This window comes from Nothoprocta perdicaria, unplaced genomic scaffold (genome assembly GCF_003342845.1).
Source record: "Nothoprocta perdicaria isolate Ctin4 unplaced genomic scaffold, notPer1 scaffold_324, whole genome shotgun sequence".
Taxonomy (NCBI): Eukaryota; Metazoa; Chordata; class Aves; order Tinamiformes; family Tinamidae; genus Nothoprocta; species Nothoprocta perdicaria.
This window is the reverse complement of record NW_020455560.1, coordinates 60,942-86,625: the sequence shown is the minus strand read 5'-3', so window position 1 is coordinate 86,625 and position 25,684 is coordinate 60,942. Positions and strand designations below refer to the sequence as shown.

The 25,684-nt window shown below is 37.7% G+C and overlaps 2 protein-coding genes across 2 annotated transcripts in view; one reads left to right on the top strand and one right to left on the bottom strand.

The window, feature by feature from the left end:
* KRAS (KRAS proto-oncogene, GTPase) overlaps positions 1 to 23,401 on the top strand; it is a 23,893-nt gene extending 492 nt beyond the window's left edge. Inside the window, exons 2-5 of the mRNA XM_026043267.1 lie at positions 561 to 683; positions 6,425 to 6,603; positions 7,153 to 7,312; positions 20,180 to 23,401. Coding sequence (XP_025899052.1) covers positions 573 to 683; positions 6,425 to 6,603; positions 7,153 to 7,312; positions 20,180 to 20,296 — 567 coding nt within the window. The 5' untranslated portion in view covers positions 561 to 572 and the 3' untranslated portion in view covers positions 20,297 to 23,401. The remainder of the gene's footprint in view (positions 1 to 560; positions 684 to 6,424; positions 6,604 to 7,152; positions 7,313 to 20,179) is intronic.
* A 416-nt stretch (positions 23,402 to 23,817) lies between these two features.
* ETFRF1 (electron transfer flavoprotein regulatory factor 1) lies at positions 23,818 to 25,665 on the bottom strand. The gene is made up of 2 exons (XM_026043268.1): positions 25,584 to 25,665; positions 23,818 to 25,486 (listed from the first exon to the last, which is right to left on the bottom strand). The coding sequence occupies exons 1-2, from the start codon at positions 25,626 to 25,628 to the stop codon at positions 25,271 to 25,273; spliced, it is 261 nt and encodes an 86-aa protein (XP_025899053.1). The 5' UTR covers positions 25,629 to 25,665; the 3' UTR covers positions 23,818 to 25,270.
* Between the last annotated feature and the right edge of the window lie 19 nt (positions 25,666 to 25,684).

Below are 25,684 nucleotides of genomic sequence, written 5' to 3'. Positions count from 1 at the left end.
TCCTTTGGGGGGGGGAAAAAAATAAAAAAAATCTCTCCGGAAAGTTTGGGCCGCGCGAGGCCGGGAGCGGCGGGCGCGTAACGGCCGCGGGGCGCGTCGCGAGGTGCCCCCCGAAACGCGCGTGTCCCCCTGGGGCGACCCCCGCGCGCCCCCCCCGCGCCTGGTCCCGTCTCTTTCCCTTTTCGCTTTTTTGACAAAAATCGGGGAAGTCTCGCGGAATTCCTCTTGGGACTTCAAGAGGAATCCGGGCTTAGGGGGAAGAACAAAACTCTCCGTTCTTCAGAAAACCCTCCTCAGCGTTATCATCAGCGTTATTTTCTAAAGCGGTGTCTGTGATCGCTGCCCTTCAGCTTCGCGCGTGCACCGGGGCTCCCGTCGGTTTTACTTTGCAAAGTAGCATCCCCTCTCCTGGTGCCGGAGCGTGCGCGCGATCCTGCGAGGAGGAGGAGGAGGAGGAGGGCGGCTTTTCCTGTAATAGTAAACGAGTAGAGCGTGCATGAGCGCGCAGGAGCTGCCGGAGCTCGACCCTCTCCGCTTAACGTTGGTTTCTTTGTCGTCAGGTCTGCTGAAAAATGACAGAGTATAAGCTTGTTGTCGTTGGAGCTGGTGGTGTGGGCAAGAGCGCCTTGACGATACAGCTAATTCAAAATCACTTTGTGGATGAGTATGACCCTACGATAGAGGTGAACGGCTTCACTTTTTTTTTTTTTTTTAATTAGGAATTATCAGTACATCACTTGAACCGATTACACGTTGCCACAAAAACAACACCAAAAAATATAGGAAAAGTCTCTATACAGGAAAAAAAGGAATCGGAGATAAATTCTCAACACTGAGCCAATATTAGACAGCAAATCACATTACTTTTGCATCTGGCAATGGGACAACAGCTGCAGTAAATACTTAACACTTTTAATCAGCTAAAATGTGGTGTTGCCATCTCTTGCTGGACAGTTTGAGTACCTGTGTGTATGATCTTGGTAACAGAGCATCTGTCAAGCTCATTTAAAAGCGCCTGTCAGAGTTATTTAGCATGTAACCTACAAATGTCTTAAATGCGACTTTCCCTTTTGATCTCAAGAAGGAGAAGCTGTGCTCCTGAAATGTACTTGTCAACTTTCTCACCCTTTATCATTAGGATCTGTTTTTCATGGTGAGAAATGTGTTCTGGAATGCTGTGGTGAATGACACAAAATCTGGAGCTTGATTTTTATTTTTATTAATTTTAAATTTTTACATGCCAGTGCATGTTGCGGTGTATTTAGAACAATGTTGTAAGGTAGGTGCTGTAGTGGCTTCTTTGAAATACATGGAATGATTTYTTTAAACTATACTTAAGCTTCAAAAGTTATACTATGTAAAAGTTTTTGTGTGCATGTGTGCAGGCAAGTTGTTACTTTTAAATACAAGAAAAAATACTAAAACACTCTGAAATCTCCTGTGGATCKCTGTATTTAATAACCTCAGACTCTGTATAAGAGGAGAAATGACACTATAATTTACCCAAGATTTTTATGTTCCCAGTACTGAAGCTCTGCAACTTATGACTTCATTTATGTGCTTATACAAGGAAACGCTTCCAAGCTCACTTGAAGGAATCACRGGGGTTTAAATGCGGGCTTAAATGGTGACTCAGGGAATGGCTATGCAGCCTTTTTCAGGTAGACATATGTGAAAGAAATCTGTACCCTGAAATGGTAGGAAGCTGGCAGAGTTTGGAATTACCTTAGTATGTCTGTGTCTTCTTGTCTGCCTGCTGAATGGCTAGGGAATCTCATATATGCTCCAAAACACACTTGAACTCGCTGAGAACAACATACAGAACGTCACTTTCCTTGTTTTGATACAGGAACTTGGGGGCATGTTGGGTTTGTAATACCTGTTCATAACCATGTGGGCAGGTTTCTGTTAGATGAGAGGTGCCTTTACACTTTACAGTAAGTCTTGTCATGCTCTATGTTAGAGGTTGTCATTATAACGCTGTGCTGTGATCCAGAATCAATATATTCTTCTGAAGGAAAGAAACCTTTAGCCTAATACATTATATATGCCTCAGCAGCTTGTTTTCTGAAACAGCATTCTTTTTCTTTAAGCATTATTTGTCCTGTAAGTAAGTCTTATCTCGGTACTAGTTGCCTTTTTTTTTTTTTTCTTTTTGTCTCGTAAATTCTGAGATCTTCAGAATGGAGCCTGTATCTTCTTATACCTAGGTAATAGTGCTATTGACTAATCGTATAACATGTTGCTATTGAATAATGCATATAACATGCAGGAAATAAATCCTTGTGAGAGTTGTCTGTCATTCAGTGTGGCAGAGAGATCTCAGAGAAGGGTTTGTAATTGGACAGAAATGCTTCAGACTTTGGCTGGGCAGAATCCCATTCAGTTCAGAAGGGTTGCTTGGTAGTATTTCCTGTGTAGATGCATTTGTGGTGCTCGGAACCCATCAAAGAACAATAGGAGTAGTGATTTTTGTGCAGTAGGAGGAAATAAGGCTAAATTTGCTTTGCTTAGTAAATAATAGCAGATAGGATAGCTTAGTAGTTTCACTACTATTATTTTGCACTTACTGCTGCATTTCTCATTGTCATATGGCTGTTGCCCCAATACTCATTTTTTTTTTCAGAGAAATAATCAAGCTAAATYCTTTGGAGTAGCCAGAGAAAAGAAGCGAGTTCAGTGTTTGTTATGTATAGCGGATTCCTCAGCTGCATGGTCGTTCAAAAAAAAATCTTTCCTGTAATAAGATGTAAATTCAGAGCTTCTGAAATGTTGGTCTAGTAAAGACAAGATGCAACTGGAGAGAGAAAAGAATACCGTTGTTAGAGTGACACATGTTGTGGGACTGCTGGTGTTGCTGTTTTCCATGGAAAAGGATTCATGATTCAACAGACAGTTTGCTCTTTTCGAAAAGCTCCAAGTCTCCGGGCACCCCATTTGAGAGAATTTTCTATATGAAAACTTGTATCTAAGCATTAATGGATGATAAAAATTAAAATCAGTGCTTGGTTGGATGGCTGCTGTCATTTAAATTGCATGCCTTATATATGCATGATGATTTTATATATCATTTGCAATGAACGTGCAAGCACTGATTTATAGCTAAGCAGTTTCAAAGGGGTGTGTTTTAAACGAAGGGTGTCTAGACTAACCTTTGTAAATCTGGTCTGATACCCAGAACAGTTGGACTAGTGCCCTCTACTGGACAGATGTTTTTTAAATCTTTGTTTGCTGTGACCTGGGGTATAACATTATTATTATTATTATTATTATTATTATTATTATTATTATTATTAGTGCTTTAGGATATTTAGTACTAATTTACAGGTCTTATTTAAAATATCTTTTGGAGGAAGAGCAGCCTCCCTAGTTGGCTTTCAGAAAGCTTTTCCAATAACATTAGTAAGATCCCTTAAGTGATTTAGCAGTAGTGGTATTTAAGCCTATGTCTTTAATGGCATGCACACTTTTGAAATTTCCACCAATATTTAGTAGTAGTTTGCTCTTGGTAAGTATGATGTTTAAATCACTGCTATATTGGATCTTTCCATGAATGATAACAAAACTTCTGGTTCTTCTCTTTAGGTGCGATTTATCAAGCAATGTATTTTTTAAGATTAATTCCATATGTAGTTTATAGCTGAGATTTGTTATCACACTTTCTTGTCAGCACTTGCTGTGAACATGCTGAAGCAGTCCTCTGTTAGCATAATTCTTGCTGATTTTATGGCTTGTGAAAGACCAATAAAAGTAGGTTAGGTGATTAATGAAATTAAAGCTTTTTGATGTAGATTTGCTGAATCTGTRTTCAGGGCAAAATTGCAAGTTCATACTTGGAGTCATGTGACTGCTTTGAAATGGGTTTCAATTTGGCATTTTGTTTTTACTTAATGGCCTTATGTTGGGTGTTTCATCATGGGCATATCTTCCTGGGTGCAGCTACTGGATTTTTATAAGTTCTTTTAAAGATTCATTAAAAAAATGGAACTTCGATCATGTTGGATTCTGCCCTTGCGTATTTGGAAGCAAAAATGGTGCTGTGGCATAACTTGAACTTTTTTTTTAGGATGTATACTACAATCTGTACTGCAAGACTTTATAATTTCTTTAGTGTGTAGATACCTAATGATCTGGGTATGTATAAACTGGTATTCACCAAAATACTTGAGGTGGAGGTCCCAGTAGCCTGAACTTTAGTATAACAAATGATGTTTCTTTTCTACAATGACAAATATGATTTCAGATTTGACTTTGTTTCTTTGTGTTTTTTTTCTCCTCTGTGAAATGCTACTTTCTGTAACTTAGAAGGAAATAATAAATTTTCTTTCACATGCCTTTTTTTTCCAATTCAAATCCTTTTTCTAGTTAGTGACAAAATTTTCTTTCCAATGCGGGCAAAACAAGTATCACAAGGCCCTCCTTGCACTTGTACCTTTGCTGTGCTTCTTGCAGCTTCTTTGTAACTACTGCTGTTATGGTAGACATGTGAAAGCTACCACTTTTTGCGGGAAGAATCCTTATTTTCTTTTTTCCTTTAAGCATTACTTGAAGCTTTTGTTTAAAACTTGGTTGTGGGCTGTTTTCTTTTTCTCTCTCTTTTTTTTTTTTTTTTTTTCCCTTCCACTTTGAAGTGATAAAATGTGAAGGAATAATACCAGCTTTTCAAGAACTGTTTTTCATGTTTTCTAAAGTAGCAGTCAAATTGCAAGAAGAGAAAATGAATGCTCTTTTCTTTTTAATAGTCCTAGTAAACTTCTAGAAGTTATACTAGTAGCTCCTGTGAACTCTGATAAAGGTAATCAGAGGGCACGGGAGATGTGCTGTTGAATTTATTACGAGAGTTGGAATAAAGATGGGCAGTGTTCTTTTTTCTTCTTCAAACAAGGAGCTAGAACATTAGCCTTCTTTTAAAACACGCTGAAGCGCGTGTGTTTCTCAGCTGTATCAATATTTAAACAATGCTAATTTCTGAAGTAGGTTAACTACTTTTTACTTGAAAACTGAATTTGCTTTAGCACTTTAGCAAAACAAGGATTTCCAAAATCATGTGAGATGTAAAGTTTTATCTTTAAGATAAAGAATCATTACTTTACCTGGTATTAGTAAATGCCATTCAGGTTCAAGGTAAATATTAATTAGTGCTTGTTTAATTAAACAAAATTCTGGTTATACGGAGTATCTTCCACTTTTAGTGCAAGCAGTGGGAAAGCAGAAAGAGAGAGAGACTTCTAAAAATACAATTTCATAGAAAGTGTAAAGAAGTAGGTGCGCAGTGCTTTAAAATGGGTGCAAAATAAGGAAGGTCATTTTGAATTCATCTCCAAATTGGCTAGAATTGTGGCTTTGTTAACTCCCCAGTAGCTTAGGTTGGGTTTTGTGGAGTATTACAAAAAGATCCTGTTTATGTAACAAGGACAGGGGCAATATTGTGCTAATCTCAGTTAAAGGATCTGAAAGGTAATACTATTTTTTCTTGAACCATTTAATTTGCTTCAAGCACTCTTTGCTAGTAAGAATAATTCATGTCATTACTCAGAAATATATATTTTTAGATTTTTTGACACAGTTTAATTGGAATATATAGATGTTTGTGGAAACAATAGTTTTGTATGGAAAGCTTTGAATTGATATTATTGAAATTTGTTCCTACATCTCTCTTAAAACCATCAAGGCTTTTATCTGACTTACACTGCACTTTTTGTGTTGTTTAAAAGTCTTGTCAATTTATACCTTTGAACTTAGAATATATCAATTAAACTTTGTTGACTTAAACATAGTAAATGAGTTTCCTTTCTGAAATGCTGAAGGCTTTTGGTACTTCATTTCCATTTCAGCTATATGGATTACTTGGAGGTGTTGCCTTGTGAATGTCTTCTGTATTACTTCATATGTGACTGTTTGCTGAAACATCCATAGAATGAGGATCAAACTTAATTTATCAGATTTTTTTTTGAGAAATAAAGTAAGCTTAGAGCAAGTCAGACCTTTACAATCAGGATTACAGGTTTTTCAATGTTTACAGTGACAACAATACATTGACTCTGTTAGAGACAACTGTTACATTAACAGAGACAAAGGGGGACTTTTGGATCTGGATCCAATTTGTATTTTCACCTTCTGAACACAATAAGAAACTATCTTTCTTTTTTTCTTGTAAGGCAAAAAAAGGAAAAGTTGTGTTACCCTTTGACGATTCAGAGTCTACTTAAGCCTATGTCCTTCCAAGTCTCTTTCCACTTAGGGATTATTGTATAAGTGTAAATATGGGTCACTAATATGTTTTATACTGTTGTTTGCCCATCTGTAAAATTGGATTTTAATTCTTAAGGGTCTTGAGTCGCCATGCGCAATTACTAGTAAACAATTTTAATATGTTCTTTGCATTCAAAAATCTTACTTGTGTTTTTTTCTTTTCTTCTCTTAGGATTCCTACAGGAAGCAAGTAGTAATTGATGGAGAAACATGTCTCCTGGATATTCTTGATACAGCAGGTCAAGAAGAATACAGTGCAATGAGGGATCAATATATGAGAACAGGGGAAGGCTTCCTATGTGTATTTGCTATAAACAATACAAAATCTTTTGAAGATATTCACCATTATAGGTGTGTATTCTTAATAATCTGCTAAATCTCAAATTAGGTGGATAGATTTGTTTGCTTATTCATATATAACAAATTTAACTGTCATTAAATAGCATTTAAGGGGAAATTTGCAGGTTATTAATGTTCCAGGTATTTCTTGTAGTTGTAGGTCTGTAATTATGGGTAATCTGAAGATCTGCTATTTCATTTTTAAGACAGGCAGCCAAAGTATCTCAAACTTTTGTGACTATGAGTTAATTTGAGATAGCATTGTTGCTTTAGGGGATACTATTAATACAGTAAAGATGTACCTAAAAGTAAACTACTTATTCCATGTGTTGGGAGTGGGGGAGAAAGAGTGTTTTAAGATGGAGGGAGGGGGAAATTTCCTCATTCTGCTTCATTATTTAATAAAATGTTAAATCTGATGGAGACAGGACTAGTCACAGTAAATAACACCGTGTAAGGAATGATTTTAGAATTTCTTAATTTCATTTTGATTTGTTGTCTTAACATCTGTATATAGACTACCAAAATTGTTGAGGTAAAGTCTGTCTTTTCTTTCTTTAGAGAACAGATAAAAAGAGTTAAAGACTCTGAAGATGTCCCAATGGTGCTAGTAGGAAACAAATGTGACTTGCCTTCCAGAACCGTAGATACAAAACAAGCTCAGGATTTAGCAAGAAGTTATGGAATTCCCTTCATTGAAACATCAGCAAAGACAAGACAGGTAAAGCTCCAAACTTTGCTCAAGCCAAAAGTTCTCACCTGAATGCTCAAAATGTTAGATCATTCTAGATATTGACAACTGCTTGGTCATATTAACAAATATATTTCTCCAGAGGAGAATTTCTTGTGACGTGGTGTTTTGCTCTCAGCTGACTGACAGTTGGCACTTGGGTACTAGTGGGTAGTTTCCCTCAGTTGCTCGAAATGAGTAAGACCTGGGCTGCTGTCACTCTCTAGGGTCTGACAGTTGAATTCTTGGCATTTCAGTATTTCTACCAAAAGTGAATTTTCTTTCTTTTCTTTAGCTAGAGAGTTAAGTAGTCAAACAACTAAATAGTTTCATGTGTTTGAAGGCTTTTCCTTAAAAAAAAAAAAAAGGAATGCTCTCTTTCTTCAGCACTGAGTTAACATCATTGGGAATTGCTCAATGCACCTTCTTGTAGCTAAGCAATCAGCTATAGGTCTTATGAAAATACAGAATTAATTGTTTTCAGAAGCTGATACTTTTTTAAGTCTTCAGCATACAGACCATCTTATTGTATCCCATAGGCGTAGGTCAAAGAGGCAAATGCTGGGACTGTTTCAGTGCCTCAGACATGGTTTGTTGGAGTGAGGATGCACACAGTGGTGTGTGTGTGTATGCAGGAAAAGATAAAGATATAGATGAGACCATTTCTGTACTTCTGGAAGAAAATGTTCCTTTTGAAAAATGATCATTTGTTTGAAAGAGTAAAAATAGATAAGGCCTGAGTGGCTGGATATCTCATGCTGTGCGCATAGTAATTGTTACATGCCAGTTATATACCAGAAAGTAGATGTTAAAGGGCAGAATTTCAAACTGAAAAGATGCATCACTTGGCATCATATGGATACAAGAAATTAATATTTTATTAGTGTAAATTTGGCACATGCATCCAAGTTTCTGACAAGTTGAAACCTGATAAACATCAGTTTCATCTTTCATCAGCAATTAGTGCAACCTCACCAAACAGTCAAAGTAAGTTTAACTTTAAGCACTAAGAGAGAGAGAGAGCCTGTGAACCTGTGTCAGGTAGGATCAGAAAGCTCTCAATCATGTAGCTTCAATGGGTGAGAATAGATTAGGCCACATGACTGTTCTGAAGATTGTGGCATGTAAATGGACTGGCTAATGACTGTTCATGTGTGTAAAGTCCTGTATTTGAATGTATCATTGAGCCTTGGGGATAAAAATAGAAGACTGTTGAAATTAGATTTGGAGTGTGAAATATAGGTTCTTTATTACTATTTGGATTTTTGTTTAGCCTGTTATATAAAGTAGAAAATATATATATATATATGTATATGTGTGTGTGTGTATGTATATATATATATATATATATATATATAGCTTTGAGGAAATGTTCCTCCGGTATAGCTGCTTTTAATGAAAGTATGTTGATACAATGGTGTATTTTCAAAGGAGTTTTTTTTTGGTTTTTTTCCTCCTCTTACCTGCATTTTACTCCCACAAGTAGCCCCACTACAAGCAGCATAATACAAAGCTGAGGGACTGAAAATCACCCCTCTGTTTCAGTGTTACAGTCTTGTAACTTGCCTCAAGTGATGCTTTTAAGAGAGGTCATATCTCTAGTACAAGTTTTTTCATCTTCTATCCAGATGTGACCTTTTGAGAGCTAAGGCAGAGGTTTGTATTGCTTCAAAAGACAATATATTAGTCATAGATTAACTGATCTGTCCAMATTTTTTTATTTGAAATCTTGTGTTTCTGGAGGTGCCAATTGAAATATTACAGAGGGGATAAGACTTAAGGCTTTTGTTTTTGTTTTCAAAGCTTAGCCTTAATACCCTTCTGCAGACAAGGAGATAGGTGGATTTTAAAATAAATGAAAATAGCTACTGTAGTGTCTTCTGAGAATGTTGGCTTCTGAAAGGTGAGGCATTCACTAGAAATGTTTGCCAATTCTTTCACACTACTGTTGGTTTCTGTGTATTGTTTTTTTGTGTCCCTGTATATTGATTTATGAAACTGGTTCATATGATGCTGTGTTAATAAAATGCTATTGAGAAGCCAGAAAGGAATTGGAYATAGAACCTTTCTATAATTCTTTAATTTAAAAACCTACTATAATTCTTTAATTACAGCAACATTGTTTAAGTATTGTCATATGTATAATTTCAGTAATGCTGATGTGTATGACAGTAGTTGTATTCATGCCTACTCCCAAAGTAACTTTTTTAATTGGGAGAGTCAAACTATTTTGTGGGCCAGATGTAGCCCATAGACCGTACTTGCACAGAGCAGGATTTGATTTAAAGGAAACTTCCTGCCTCTCTCCGGTTATATGAAGAACTTTCAAGTACGAAGAACCTAACTAGTGGTCTCAATAATTCTGGAGTCCATAGAGAGCCTGACGTAAATGTTCAGAAATAGGAACCTCCTGCCTGCCTGCACCTGCCATCCCACTGGCCCTTGGCACTAATGTCATTTGGCCCTCCCTGCTCTCTTAGTGCCATGATCCCTTCTCCCTTCCTTTTGCCAGCGCTYGGAGAGGGTTTGTTAGAAAGTTTCTGAGGAAAGCAGTGGCTAAAAGGAGGAGGCAACCCGATTGTTTATCTCTCCTTTCTGGATTGCTAGCATTTTTTTGTATCAAATGTGACAGCGTTGTGTGCTCATGCAAAAGTCTTGAATCAGTTCCAGCTGCTTTAGTTTTTTAAGATTGTTAAAAACTGATAGGCAAGGTCAAAAATAGGAAAGGGGGAAATACTGTAATGAAGTGAGGCAATAAGTCATTTTAAAAGGCATTTACTATTTAAACACATGGTATGTTGCATCACTTCTACTTAACATTTCACAATCCTTATTCAGAAGGGTGTGAATTTCTTCTCACAGCTGTTTCTACTTTTCTATGTTTGATATGTATTTGATCTTTGAATTCCAATTGTTCCCTGTCCACATGAAAACATTGCTCCCAGTAATATCCCTGAGAGATGGCGGGGCCGGCTTCACCGCCTCCATCCCCCTAAGGCCAGATCTTGTACCTGTGCTCCTAGTTGTTTGCAGGCTATGCAAGGAGAGGCTCTAGGACTGAAGCCCAAATGTATTTGGACTACAGAATTTTGTTTTTTGTTGGGGTATCCTCTAATATATCTCACCTGTCCTGTTAGAATATGTGCAGAAATTTTACAAGTATAAGAATGTGAATAGGTTTCCCCAAGATTTAGAGGTCACTGTTGAGAATATATTCTTAAACACCATTTTAACATCTTTAGCAAAGAAGTTGACCTAAATTGCAAGGATGCCACTAAAAAAGCACTGTGCTTTTTTCAGCTCTCTACACACTGTTAGGCCCCAAACTTGTGATGAAAATAAGCGGAAGACCATTGGTGCCTTGATTAAGAACTGGTGCCCTATTTATAGGATTCTATTCCTATGTCTTGATTAAGATTCAGGATGTGAATGACAGATAATTTAAACAGTTTTCTTGAGCCAAATTGCTGTTTTGTAGGGCTTTGTGTTACATATTTAATGACATTRAAAGTGTTTCCTGCTAAGCCACTTTTATTGCAGATCACGTGTACARTTTTATATTAAGATTGCCTAACACTTTCCATTTGAAAACTTTGGTTTTAATTATAATTTTGACAGATGTTGCAATGTGAGCTGAGGTTTTTCATGTCAATTGTTTGTTGGAAGGTAAAACTTCTCCAAAATAAGTTAAGCCCTCCGCAAGGACAAGGCTACAGGAAAAAAAGAAGTATTTTGATAATATTGAAACAAAACTGGCATGCAACTTGTGTAATGAATGACTCCAGAATCCTGAGGAAAACAATTCTGTTCTTCATATAACATAAAGATAAATATAGGGAATGAATATATATATATATGTGTGTGTGTGTGTGTGTGTACATATACATATGCATATATATATACACACACACACACACATAGAGAAGAAGAGAGAGAAAATATATATATATATTCACAATAGGGATGAAAATGAGGCAGAATTACTGCCTTCATTCTGGAACTTCATGGATGCTTACTTTATAATTTTRATTACGATTTTATGTGATATGTAAGATTAATTTACTAATATAGATTTGATATTTAACCTTTGTAGGACAATAGCATGAGCTGCTTAGGAAAATAAAAGGAAAAAAAAAAAAAAGAAAGGGAGAGGGGAAAAAAAGAAAAGAAAGAAAAAACAAAAACAAAACAACACTACAAAAGGCTCCTTATAGGTGTGTGGCTAGGTCATAGTAACTGTTTCCAAACAGCCTTTTGAAGTATTATGTTTATTTTTCAGACATCAAAAAAAGAGATTTAAAGTAAACGTTACTGGATTGAGTAGCTTTTGTAACTCTGTATCCCTAATACTCTTCTCTGTCTAAACTGACTTTCCTACTACAARTAGTTTTACATTAACAATATTTTGATGCAAGTAAGTAGCATTTCTTTTACTTATGTGCACCTAATTCTTTTTTTTTTTTTTTCCCCCTCTCTCTCTTGTCTAATAGTTGGTTTTAGAAGACAGGCTCTTATAAAGACTGTAATGGTGGACAGAACACTTTCAAGATGTTGAAGCTAACATTTTATTAATTTATTTCAAGCACTATTTACAGAGGCGGAACATATGAAAATTCCTGTTTACATTTTAGTCTCTATTGGAATAGCTTTTCTTTGAAAATAGTCATATTTTAAATCTATGTTTGGCTGTTCACTAGAAGCCAAAAGCGCACTTAAAGCCTTCCCTCAAGGTCTAGAGTTCTTAGACTTCCAAAGTAGAACCGAAGTAGACTTCCAGAGTTAAGTCTTGGACATTTTTAATGGCTGACAAAGGACATTTTTACTTTCTAGTTCTGACAAATTGRAAAAAAAAAWAACCCTGAAAATTCTGAAAAGAGATTGGTATTGAAATAACTTGTTAAAGATGTAAGACTATGGTACTGACCTTATGCTAACAAATTTAGCAAATGTATCCTTTTGCAGAATGCCTTTCACAACAACTTCTTTTGACGGGATTCAAAAGACTGATGTTCTTGGTGGTGGCAGTAGTTGCAACTTTTTTCCCCCTGTGCCTGTGTTTCTCTTGCTCRCTCTCTCTGCATTGCTAAAGCGAATCACAGCTCCTGTTGGTGATGGGCAAGTTGGCAATGAACTTTCAATGAACAAATATTGAAAATTACTTATTTGAAAGCTCTGCAATCAGCTCGTGCATTTTACTACAAAACAGCAGATTTGCAAACACGTTGATTTTTGTACAGCCCGTGCTTTGGCACATCATCATTTGGCTCATCAATATTTACTCTTTTCTCTCTAGGAATAAGTTTCCTTGCCATCTAGAAAACCATGAAACTATGAGCTTTACTATTTAAAGAAATCGTAAACGGCCTCCTGTACGTTTTGCAAGCCTTCTGACCTGAAATATAAGAAGACTTGTCACCTCCCACTACATCCTCAGAGGCACATTGTATATAACAGGGAAATACAACCCCAGAAATGAAATCTAATTTATTTGGGGAACCCTTAGGAATGAATTTTAAATGTGGTAGCCTATAACATAGATGAAACAAGACGTCCAAGTTACTGAACCTGTAAATGTAAGTTATTTTTGTTGTCAGGTTCATAATATAAAGATGAACTTTAGAGATAATTTAGAGAAAATTTACCAAAAAGAATCCCAGGTTGTGCATTTGGTAATATAAAAATTTGGGGACTTAAGGAATCATAATGTTTTTCTCAATCCCCAGTCTATTCCAAATGTTCCTATTTTATTCCAAATAATGAGTTTGTGTTAATCTAAACAATCCTGGTTTGGATCTAACTGGGGACACAAGCAAAGAGATTAACTGGAAGGCAAAGAACAGACTTTTGTTAAGTCCTTCAAAAACTGCAGCTGACCGTTTTGCATCATGCTAGAACAAGAACGTTCCTGCAGGTTTATCTAAACTTTTCCTGGAGTTTACACACAGACCATTTAAAACAACTTAAAGCTGATGATCGGACAAAAATATCTTTGTCTTACATTCATGTGAACACATTCTCTGTCTTCATCCAATTCTTTTTTTCTCTTAATGCTGAAGGTGTATTATCTCCAAGTAGCCTAAGCACAAAGCTGCAACAAGGGAAGGGTGAGCTCAGCGACAGTAAAGCATATAGCTTTATATATAGGTGTCAGCCCAGGAATACTTGGAGAGCCTTCCTTAACTGGAGGGAAACCTGGATGGCAGAAATTCCCAAAGTGTTTGTGCTTATTGAGTGCTGGAAGGACCCTAGCAGTTGTTTTGAGCGTGGCCCAGAGTAAATAGAAGTGCTTGGTTACATTATAGGAAGCAAGCTCTAAACTGTGATCCATGAACTTGTTGATTTTCTACACGTGAAAGTAACTTCTATAATTACATTAAAGCAGTATAATTACTTCTGAAAGTTACTCTTAAATATAATACAGAGAAGAGAGGTTTCCTAAATATCTTTTATAATGCATCACATATCCTGTGYTCTGAAATGGCTTAGAATAGTGCTTTCTTTAGCTTTAAAACCTTCCAAGTTTATTTTCCTTAGAAGCACATACTTATGACATTACCTGATGCAGACTTTTTAATGCTTTGCAAGTTTGGTATACAGATTTTGCAAAGGCGGCACACCTTGCTGATTTAAAGAACAGAACCTAAGAAGGCTTATTTTATTTACTTTTTCCATGTGCAAAAGTGTGGCAAAGAAATGAAACAAGTGGCTAATTGTATACACTTGTATACACACCCCTAGTTATCAATCTAATGTAGTATAGTTCTGCAGAATATATTTCTGCCTATAAAATGCATGAAAAGATTCAGAAATACAAGCTGTATTACCCTCTGAAACATATGCAATGGAAAAAAATGGTTCATATTGTGTTTTATTCAAGTGTTATCTTTCACAGAAAGGGGAAAAAAAGGGAGGGCCTTACAGGTATTCACAGATTTACATAATTGTGGGAGTACCTCTTATTTGCTTGCATTAAGTTAAGCTTGCATTAAGAATTTATCAAGCCACAAATGTGCAAATTTGTGCATATCATCATAACTGAGGAGGGGAAATATTAGCTTGACAAAGTTGAGTACTTGAATAAACCTCAGAATTTACCTTATACAAGACTGAATATATGTAAGAAAGAAATTGAATCAGCTGAGAAGGCAGGGTTTGCAACTTACTCCATGGCATCTTTGAGAGTTTTCTTCCAATTTTTGGTATTGTTCTAATAGACAGAATCCTTGCTTTTTATCTCTGGACTCGATAGGGACAGACTTTTTTTGACCACATGGAGTTCCACATATTTCCCTGAAGTAAAGCTCATAATTTCAGCATTTCTTTTTATCCCTTGCCATGGGTGTCCCGATACATCACAACTGTTAATGAAGCAGTTCTTAAAGGAGTTGTGTTTTGCAATGCAGAGAGTGGAGGATGCTTTTTATACATTGGTGCGAGAGATTCGACAGTACAGAGTGAAAAAAATCAGCAAAGAAGAAAAGACTCCAGGGTGCATGAAAATTAAAAAATGCCTTATAATGTAACAGGGTAAGTTTTGTAAATATAATAGTGTAAGTTCTGTAATTTAATAGGGTAAGTTTTACGAATCACTTGCCAAATAAAGCTGATTAATGGTAAAATACTTGATTTGCAAGATACTGTCAACCGATTACATAATTAAAAACAGAAAACCAATCAGATTTCAATATAGCTACTTTTGGCAAACACCTAAATTGTATAGTAATAAGGATCTGTTTTGTTTTGCTGCTTTTCGACAGGATCGATTTTTGATTGATTAACAGGAGGTGGATACTGCGTATCTGTGAAATGGAGATCTAAGAGAGACAAGTTTAATACAGATATATTGCACATACCATTGAAGTGAGCAGTTAATATCTGGATAACAGCTGAAATATAGAAATTCTTAATTCTCAAGCTGTTCCTCATGACATGTCACCACTCTTACCTTACTCTGAAATATTTTGCGCTATCATTTCTAGATACACATTAGAGCAGGCTCCTGCTCACGCTGTTTTTTTTATTTTTTTTTTTTTTTTTTTTCCTCCCCAAGTGTAACACCACTAGTGATACAGATCTGGACAAAATTGAAGGGCTTATTTTTTATGAGACATTGAAGAAGAAAGAAGCAATAGAAAAATAACAAAAACAAAACAAAAAGCCAGAGAGTTGTAGCTAGTCTTTAGTAGTCTTTAGAGTCAATGCTTTCTACTCTGAGAATAAAAGAGAAGAGAGAAAAGAAATGAAAAAACTGTAATATAGAAGAAGTGCTGATCTAAGTCACTTCCAGTGCTTTTTGAACAAATTATCAACATAGCTCTTTGCATATGTTACTGTGATGTTAGTTCTTGACTTCTGACTGCAACAGTACAGAAAGTGGGTTGTTACTTTTCATATACATACATGCTGAGGAGGATCTGGGATTTTTCTTGTCCCAAAACAAACAAAAAAGAATGGTTTACTTTTTCAGGCCTATTTATTTTTTCTTTCCTGCTTACCTTAGAATATTTTACAGAAAGGCAGCAGAATTTGGCTTATAAAGAGGCTATCACAGCTGTTGGATTATTTCATTAGTAAGAGCTGTATCCTTCCTTCAGTGAGAAACAAATTTTTATTTCATATCAAACTTAAGTAGGCCTGCTCAGCCTCACAAAATTCTTTTTAGTTTTAGGCTTTTATTTGTTGGCTCTGAGATAATTTTTAGGATTTTTGTTTAAAAGATAACATTTTGTGATAATGGTTGATATCAAAGCATTTATTTGCAGGAGACTAGAAGCTTAGGGAGTTTCCCAGAGTGGCCTATACATATTCCAGATTATTTATTTATTTTGTCCAAGTTCTCTTGAAATAAAAAAAAACAGCAGCAGCTTGGTCAGATCCCTTTTGATGAGGGTAATATGAGTTGAATTGTATAAGCTTCTTTCCTGTATCCTTCTGAGAACAGACTTTTTGTGCTGCCTTACTAGATCTTACTAATACAACCATGTCARTAGCTTTCCAGTTGCTAGACCAAAGTGAGCACTTGGTTGTATACCTCAAAGTAGGTGGAAGACTTTCTTTCTGTCCTGCCAGGAGTTTAAGGCTCCTGAATTCTGTCTGCCTTTCCTTTCTGTGGGCTTGCTTGGGAGAAGGCAAATGCCATGGCATCATTTTAGTTTATTTTCTGGTGGAAACATCTTTCCAGTAGCCCAGCCAAGCTGCACACTCTCCCATCCTACTTCCCAGAGAAATATTTTTCTCTTATTTTTCCCAGATTAGGGGAAAGGCCTTTTGTCCACTTTTGTTTGAAGAGAAGTATTTTGTGTCCTGAGTGGACACTCTTAAAGATCTAGATAGAGGCTTATGTCTGAGGCTATTTTCTGTGTGGAAAAAGAACAGGAAAAGAATCAGTAGCTAATGTTAATTTTTCATAAATAGGTATAAATAGGAGGTTAAGCTGGAGAAGGCATATTTGAAAGTTCTTGTCATATTGGAGGAGWTTTATAGTGACTGAGGGACCCTAGTGGCATAAGCAATAGGTTCTTCTAAAAGCATCTGGCTCGTCTTACTTTCCGTTCAGTAAGAAGACAAATATTCTGGCTGAATCTAATGTATAACAGATGAGCTAAGAGGAGCATCTTGTAAGACGCAAGTCGTCCTATTTGACACTTCAAAAATAGTCCCTTTTGCTGGTTTTGTTTGTTTTCCTTTCACATGGGAGGTAGTCACATTCGATGGTTCAAAGTGATTTCCTATGTCTTGGAATATTCAGTTTATTTTTTTGCTGCTGAGGGGATGCCATTTTAGTTATCCTTTTGTTACTGTTTCATTTATAACTGCAATGAACAGAATAACTGGAATGAACAGAATCAGAGTTGTTCTGATTTCTTCYGTTCCCTCCGTGCTCCACAGCTGTCCCCGGCTGCCTGGAATGAGCTCTGCCCAGGGGCCGCACCCTGCTCCGCTGCCGCCTTTGCGAGTGAGGGCATTTTCACGGAGGTGCTGAGCACGTGCAGTGAATTTTGAGTTTCCAATCCCGAGCCTCCATTGAAAGCACTTGTTCTGCATGCCCGATGCTTTCCAAAAACCTGTGTGCAAAAGCTCCGCTACTGCAGAGAGTCCCCTGTTAGTGGAAGGGTTGGCCACCTTCGGTCTTGCAGCTCTGAAGGCCTGGAGGGACCTTCTGTAAACTAACTGCCTTTTCCATTCAACTCTGCTCCCTCTCTTCTAATTCCTTATTTAGGATTTCATTCACTTAAACTGAGATCTTCTTTTACTTTTCATTATTTTGAGGTCTCCGGTCCTACCTTAGAAATATTTTAAACCTACTTTTGTATGTTGTGTTGTATTATTTATTACCTAGGTTAAAGAGAGATTATGGCAGAACCAAAACTAGTAAATACCTAATTCCATCATTTTAAAGACTAGATCTACAAATTTGAAAGCACACAGAGGAAAACTAAGTTATTCCCTGGTATTTTGCAACATACAAATGTTATTGTATCCTCATTTAGTACTGTACCCTAGGAGGTGCACTAGAAGATTTTGACTGTAATTGTGATGCCATATTTAATTAAAGGGCCATCATAATCTCTGACTATTATTTTGTACAAATGATTTTCTCTGTATTTATTTTAAAAACAGTTTAATGAAGGCGGAATGCTTGTCTGAACACTTCAATTTACATTTTTTGTGTGCCGCACTTGAAGATGCTGCTGAAGGCCAGTGGCTGTCCTTGTAATGCAAACTTTTCCAAATTGTGTTAATGATGATGAGTGTGATTTACTGAAAGTTGTTTGTGTAAGGAAGGAATTCTCTCTCTCGCTSTCTCATAGGAGAATATTGCTCTTTTTTTCTTTTTTTATTAATGTATACTGTTCTTGTGTTCTAAGAATGAAACAGTGTCTGTGATTGATTCTTAATACTTCCCTCCTACTTGGCTATCTGAGGGGACAACTGCAGTGGGTGCCCTTTGAACCGTCATGATTCCTAGGTAGATCATTTCCCATGGAAACAGTTACATGTTTCATTTTATGCCCTAATGTTGAAGTTTTAGGTAAAATGCATTAGCTGACTGAAAAATAAGTATTTCTAATTCTTAAAAAGGTTAATGGTGCACTTGGCATTTTTCAGAACCAGAGGTACTCTCCCATGAGGCAGGATACATCAATTTTATTTCTGAGTAATATTTTAAAACGTAGAATAACTCATTTGCAAGTGCATTGTGTGTATTATGAAGCCTTGCAAAAATGTAGTACCAATATTGGGAGATAATGTAGACTGCCAAAGATTTCAATCAAACACCTATGATTTGTAAACTTATTTATGCAGTTAAAATATGATTTTTTTTTTTTTTTTACATTATACTGAGGAAACTACTTACTTTGTAGGAATAACTATCTAACACCTCTGTGATTTTCAGGCTTTCAGTGTTAAAGCCATCCCCATTTGGTGGTTGACTGAAACAGTAATGAATTAGATCAGATTTTGTTTGCTTATTTTTGTGCCTTTTTTGTCTCTCTTTTTTTTTTTTTTTTTTTCCTAAGTCTTTTTTTTTTTTTTTTTTTTTTTTTTTTTTCTCCTTTTTTTTTTTTTTTTTTTTTTTTTTTTTTTTTTTTCCTAAGCTCCATTTATGTTCCTCCATACAGGTACAAGAATAAAGTGAGACTGTTAATTTTTATTGCCAGCTTGAAGGCAAACTGTGCAGCTGATGAGATGTCAGAAGCTGCCTCTCAGTTGCTAAATTTCCATAGCCAGTTCTGCAGTGGTGCAGTTTGCTCATGTGATGCATTAAAATTATACATCTATTTCTGATGGGCAATATAAAAGGCAATATAAGAAGGGAGTGAAGAGTAAAGGACATCTTGCATCTATAGCCAAATGATTTTTTTTTYCCCTTAGACTGTCCATTTTCAACCTATTAAAATATAGGCATGAGGCAAACTTGTTTGGCATTCCAGAATATACCTTATAACATTGTACTTGGCCGTGATTCACGTTAGGCTCTTAGATGCACTGGCTTTAGGTATGTTTTGACTGGAGTCAATTTTTGTCAGGTATAACTTGCCTCTAAAAGTGAAAACTCTTCACTAAGAAGACACACAAACCGTTGTTTCTGTTATGCAACCACTGCAACCGTGAAATTTTAGGAAACTGACAGAAAAAAATATATATTACATATATTATTTATATATATATATATATCATGGGTAATAAGCTGTATATATCTCTGATTATTTAAGTTGACTAGAAGGTATTGCAATGATAAAACAGTATTTGATAAATCAAATTGATCAGATTGATTTGCTCCTGTAGAAGTTTGCAAAACTGTGGCATAATTAATATATTGGTGTGTGTGAGAAATGAGCTGAATCTGTAGGTTCATCATAACTCTCTCTTGSTTAGTGAGTTCTTGCTACACAAACATTAGTCTTTTTAGAAGTATGGCGTAAACCAAGCTTGCCACGAACCCGGTTCTGAAAGCCAGTATTAGTGTGAGATGGAGCTGTCATCTAAGCATTTGGTGTCTGTGCGTCTGCAGCGTGACGCAGCCCGCGCCCCGCTAAGCGGAGGAGAGGCCGCTACACGGAATTTTTCCCCGCCACCTTGTTGGTGGCGTTGCACATAGCGGGTTATTTGTGGCCAAGCCAGCGGCTGGGGAAGGGCCCCAGGTAGGTGCCCCTCTCAGTGAACAGCCCTCGGAGGGCACTGGGCAAAGGCAGCAAATAGCAGGCAGTGCGGGTGGCCTGGCAGGCAGCGCAAGAGGCTCCTCGTCGAACACGTTGCACCTGATGAGGTCAGGAAAGAAACAGACTTTGCCCTAGCGGGCACGTAGGTGCTGTTAACGTGACCTCAATGTGTTCGTGTACGTCTCTTTTTCAGGGTGTTGACGATGCCTTTTATACGTTAGTTCGAGAAATCAGAAAACACAAAGAGAAGATGAGCAAAGATGGTAAAAAGAAGAAAAAGAAGACAAAGACAAAGTGTATAATTATGTAAATACAATTTATCCTTATTCTTAAGACGTACTTAAGTAATTTTTGTACATTACACTAAATTATTAGCATTTGTTTTAGCATTACTTTATTTTCTGCTTTATGATCTTGTTAGCTTTACCTGAATGCTTGTTTTAAATGACAGTGGAAACTTCATTCCTCTTAAGTGCCAGTATTCTTTGAGTGTTGGTTCTTGAACTAGCGATGCCTGTGAAAACAAAACAAAACCCTGAGAACTCTCTTAGGACTCTTTGGTGCATGCACAGTTGCTAACTTCCTATTTTTCTTACCAGTTGTGAACTTTTGTTCTGTGTGCAAACAAAACAACAAAATGATGCTCTCTACATTCTAACACCCCCTTTAATATTTTTATTTTTTAAATCTGGTTGAGAAAATGGGCTAGTTAGCAAAAGAGATTCAGACTTTCTTATATCAGACTTTCACTTTAGACTGACTGCAATATAGAGAGACCAGAAGCCTTTATAGTCTTCCTGTAGTTTTTGCTTCTAGGCATCTAGTCTTGTAGCATTTCAGATCAACTTTAATGAATGTAAAGATATAACTTTCACAAAAAAAAAAAAAAATCACTGCAATTTGTCACAGTCACTCCTTAAATACTCTATTTTTTCTATAAAAAAAAAGAAAAAAAAAAGAAAAATTAAAAAAAAAGACAATAATGCACATCTGGCAATGGAAAAAGTAAAAGTTCCAATTAGGTTGATTTGCTGTTGTTAACACATTGCTTTAAGACTTTTCACTAACGTTTTCTGTCCGAAGACATCAGTGATATCCTGGCTTTCCTGACCCCAGTGGCAAATGTCCAAGCAGCTCAGGAAGTGCAGGATTTCACCCTTGGTGTCTCTAAGAAATACTAGAATGCCTTAACAGATAAGTTAATTCAAACTCTTAGGTTAATTCATTCGTGAATCCAGAATTTATCATAAGAACTAAATCAGAATATCGCTAAACTACATAGTTCGGCGAAATTCTTTCCCCCCTCCACCCTTCCCCAGGGTGGCATTGTGTATTTCCAGATGCCCATTTTGTATAAAACAGGGGAGGAATTTTAAATCACAGTAACCTCAAATCAGTAGCTTGACTTTTAGCAATTAATTTGGAAATCACTATGCCATAAAAATGTGGAATTTGCACAAATGTTCAGCATAGATCATGGTTTCCATAGTCAATGTTGTTTGTGTGGTGTTTGTGAAATACTAGTTCTGTTGCACAGATTAAATAGTTGGTGAGTGGCATTCCAGTGTCTAGTGTGTCATGAAGCTAGACCAAGATTTTAATGTTTTCTCTGTATTTTTTTTTAATTTTGACTTTTTTTTTTTTCCTGATTGGAATTAACACAGAATTTTTGCAGCTCTCATTTTTGGTACTGCAGTAAAATAGGTAGGCTGCACCCAAGTAAGAGCCAGTAACTCCAGTGCTACCAGTTCCTCTTGTCTTTCTTACAGACGCTGCAGTGTTTGATGGTTTTAGTTAGGGCCTCAGTTCCCGAAGGTGCAGTTTTTATTAGCACCCAGCTCAGATAGGTGCCGAGTAAAAGTGACTGGGAATGTGACTCCGGTGTACCCTGAAAGATGACAAGAAATGAAGTGTCTCTAGTCAGGACCCTGGACTGGGACATTTTTAGCTTTGAAGAGGCAATAGCAGCTACACCCTAACCTAAACTATCCCTAAACCTTGACATCTAAATTATGCTCTGAGTTTTACACAGTAGGATTTTCATGTGTCAGTGTAACTTAGACCATTTATATGGTGTCAAAGGTGCAACTTGCAAACAAGAATTATTCTTGTGCTTCTACAAAGGACAAATAAAAGAGCAGCAGCTCTCCAAGAGCTGCAGAGCTGGCAGGGGAAGCCCCGAGGATACTCTCTGCATTGCTGCATGTTCTTCTAATTTATTTGTGGCTGAGAGAACTTAACAAATGAATGTCTTCCCTTGCTCCYCTCCATCCCTCCTCCCTGAAAAATCCAGTCCTCACCAAAACAGAAAGCCTCGTGCAGCTTTGATGGGAAAGCTACTCTATAGATGACAAAGTACTCTGGAAGATGGTGGTAGGAGAACCTAGCAGTGTATCGTAAGGACCAGTAAGGAACAGGAATAAATCCTTAATGTCACAATAGATGTTACAACTTCTAAGGCTAAAACATTTTGGACATAGTTGGTTATTTACGTATTTTAGACACCCTCTTGATGTATGTGAAGAAGGTAGCAGAAGTGGATAGCATACCTTGAACACACAAAGGTAATCGCAAGATTTGTGAATTTTGGTAACTGAGTCACACTGCATGTAAAATTAGGGCCAGACTGAAAGTTTGTAGGCTAATTCAATTAAACTTTTGGGAAAGCCAATTAAATTGAAAAGCTTTAATCATCAAATGTGTATGTGTATAGCTATAATACAAAGCTATATATGAAATGCWTTTTTCTTTGTTTCAATAAACCAATCTAATTAAATTAGTACAAAATCTATTTAGATTAGCCCTTATTCACTTTCAGAAATTACATCCTTGCCACTGTTGTGCAGTTTTGTCTTAATATTTGTAGAGATTTGGTGAAGCATGTTGGATTGCAGCTTGCACAAGTTGATTTTGTTATTATTCTGTCCCTCCCTACTTGAAATGCTTTTAAAGACCATACCTGGATGCTGTCTTTTCTGATGGCAACTACTCAACAAACATGTGAATCATGTACAACATTAACCCGTTAAGTTGCCACGTGTCAGGGAGCAACACCTTCTTCCAGTAGCTTTATGTAACTCTGGTAGACAACCTTGTCATTGCTTCTCTCAAAGCTGAACGTTAATTCTCACAACCAGCTGCACTGCTCTAAAGGTTTTGCTAACTTAGAAGTTTTGGAAAAAGTTTGAAAATTCTTTAAAAATAACTGGGATTTCTGCAAGGGTAATTACTGATACATCATCTTCCACTCCTACCTGTACAACCAAGCAATACAATTACCTTCAAAGACCATCAAACCGCAAACGAATCGTTCTGTGTGAAGTTTACATAAAGCTACAGAGATGGTAAAATCTTTCCTAACATTTCTTTATTCCACTGTCTTGTGTTTTCATGTTGAAAATACTTCTGCTTTTTCCTCTTGAGTGCCAACTTCTTACTACAACGATTTCTTAATGTAATATGTTTACCTGGAATGTATTTTAACTATTTTTGTATAGTGTAAACTGAAACATGCACATTTTGTACATTGTGCTTTATTTGATGTGGAACATATGCAGTGTGATCCAGTTTTTTCCATCATTTGGTTGCGTGACCTGGGAATGTTGGTCAGAGCAGACATTAAGTTAAAATTAAAAAGACCACTGTTCGTTTTTAAGAATTTTAATGTTTTCTAGGAGTATGTGCTGTGAGGTGATCTGGAATTTGTCATTTTTTGTCAAACTGTACTGCTCCTATTTATTGTAATGTAATAAAAAAAAAATAGTTATTGTGAGTTTCTGCTGGCGTTTCTCTCCAGGCCGCTCAGCGCCCATCTCTGGAAGGGAGCACCCCAGGAGCTGCGCGTGTTCAGCCACTTCTTCAGTTCCTTCCTTGCGTTTCTCGGGGCCAGCCACAGCGCTGCTGTCTCTGCCTCCCTCGCAGAGGGGACGCAGCATTCGACCAGGCACCCTGCAAGGCCGATGCGCCTGGGTCCGTGTGCGTTGTCCTGCTGCTGAGCAGGGCTCTGCTTCCCGCAGGCTGGTGCCTCGCGCACACTCGGGCTTCCCCCTTCACCCGAGCTCCCTTGAGAGGAGGGGAGAGCTCGCGCTCGTGTGACAGTGACCTCCTCCTTGGCTACCACCACCTTGATCTGAACTTGCCCGCATGTTAAAGGAGCCCGAGTGGCTGTTCTGCATTCCTTCTCCAGCTGGCCGGCAGGTTGCTTCTGTAACACCTTCTGGAAGCTCCCAGGAAACACGAAGGACGCTCCTGAACAGTTTAACCCCCTTAAAGTGCGTTAAAGGTGACACGGGAGTCAATAAGCTCCCTTGCTATGGATGGACTATTGCTCAGATCAGTGTGGTGCTGGAAACTTCATCTTCACGCACTCCCTCTCCAGGGAGCTTACCCTCTTGCTTATTTTAATTTTTTGGATATGATTCTGGGATTTACATGTGTAAAAACAATTGCTGTGCCAGCAGTTTTGAGCTGATTCCTTACCTCTGTTTCAAAGGTTACTTCTCCTCCACCTCAGGTGTCACTTATTTTTTTCCCCTGTAGAGCTAAGCAGTGTATCAAGAAGAAATGCTACAGCTCAGGCTTATGCTGGGGGAGCCAGGGTGGTCAAAGAGGGAGCACCAGGATCCTGTTTCATATTCCTGCTGCAGTAGTTATTCCCACTTCCTGAGGTGGCTTAGCAGGAACTGTCCTTGGGTTCCCTGCACGTGGGACATTCCTGCTCTGCTTTGCCTTCCTCCTAACCCTGCAGTGTCTTGTTAATGCAGTAGGATGGTTCCTCTGCCAGGCTGCCAACCCACGTGTGTTAGGCAGACGCTGTCAAAACATTTAAGAACCTGCTTTATGTTTGAGAAAGTGCTCATCTGTGGAGGAAAAGGGATCATTAATCTCAGGGGACTTTCAAAACCAGGTAAATCTCCCACATAAAAGAAATGTGGCAACCTGAATCACCGTGCGAGCAAACAGCTCTTCAGATAAATGTGAAAAGCTGCCTGTTCAGCATCGATGCTGAAGTGCAGCTGAACACGGCTGTTCTACCACTCCTTCCTATACAGGTATTTTCATTCACCAGCTCAGGGACAGTAAGAGTTGACAAAAAACCTATAACCCCCGTCACAACCTCCCCCCGCCCCAGTCCTGCCAGCAATCCCTTAGCGGGTTCCGGGGGCCTCCGCAGCAGCTTGCAGGCCCTTGSGGGGTGCCAAGCACGTGCTTTCCACTGCCCGAGCAGTTACAGCTCCTTTATTGGGTTCATCTTCCCGGTTTGTACCGCCCCGTGGGCGGCTGGTTAGTTGTTGTCCTCGTSGTAGTAGCGCTGCTTCATGGCGCGGTACTTCCGGAGGTGGTACAGAGCCTCCAGCTCCTTCATCACAAACTCCCCTCGCGCAATTAGTTCCCTAATTTTTTCAGGGTCTTTGACATCTTTGTTTTTTAGGAAAGCTGCTTTCAAGCGGCTTCTAAAGTAGTCTGCTCCTTTGGGATATTCCCTTCCAAGGTACAGCAGCTTGAGGGGAAAAGAAAGAGGATTTTTTAGATGGAATTCGTAGCAAAAGGCTCTTACCAACGTAAGGAAAAGCGCCAGCGGCGCTGGAGACACTTACGTTTTTGTACAGATTCAGCACTTCACCTCTTAAAGAGCTGGCCATTCTCACCCTTCACTCCGCTCCTCATCCCTGTGCGTTTTGCCTGCCTAGGGAACACG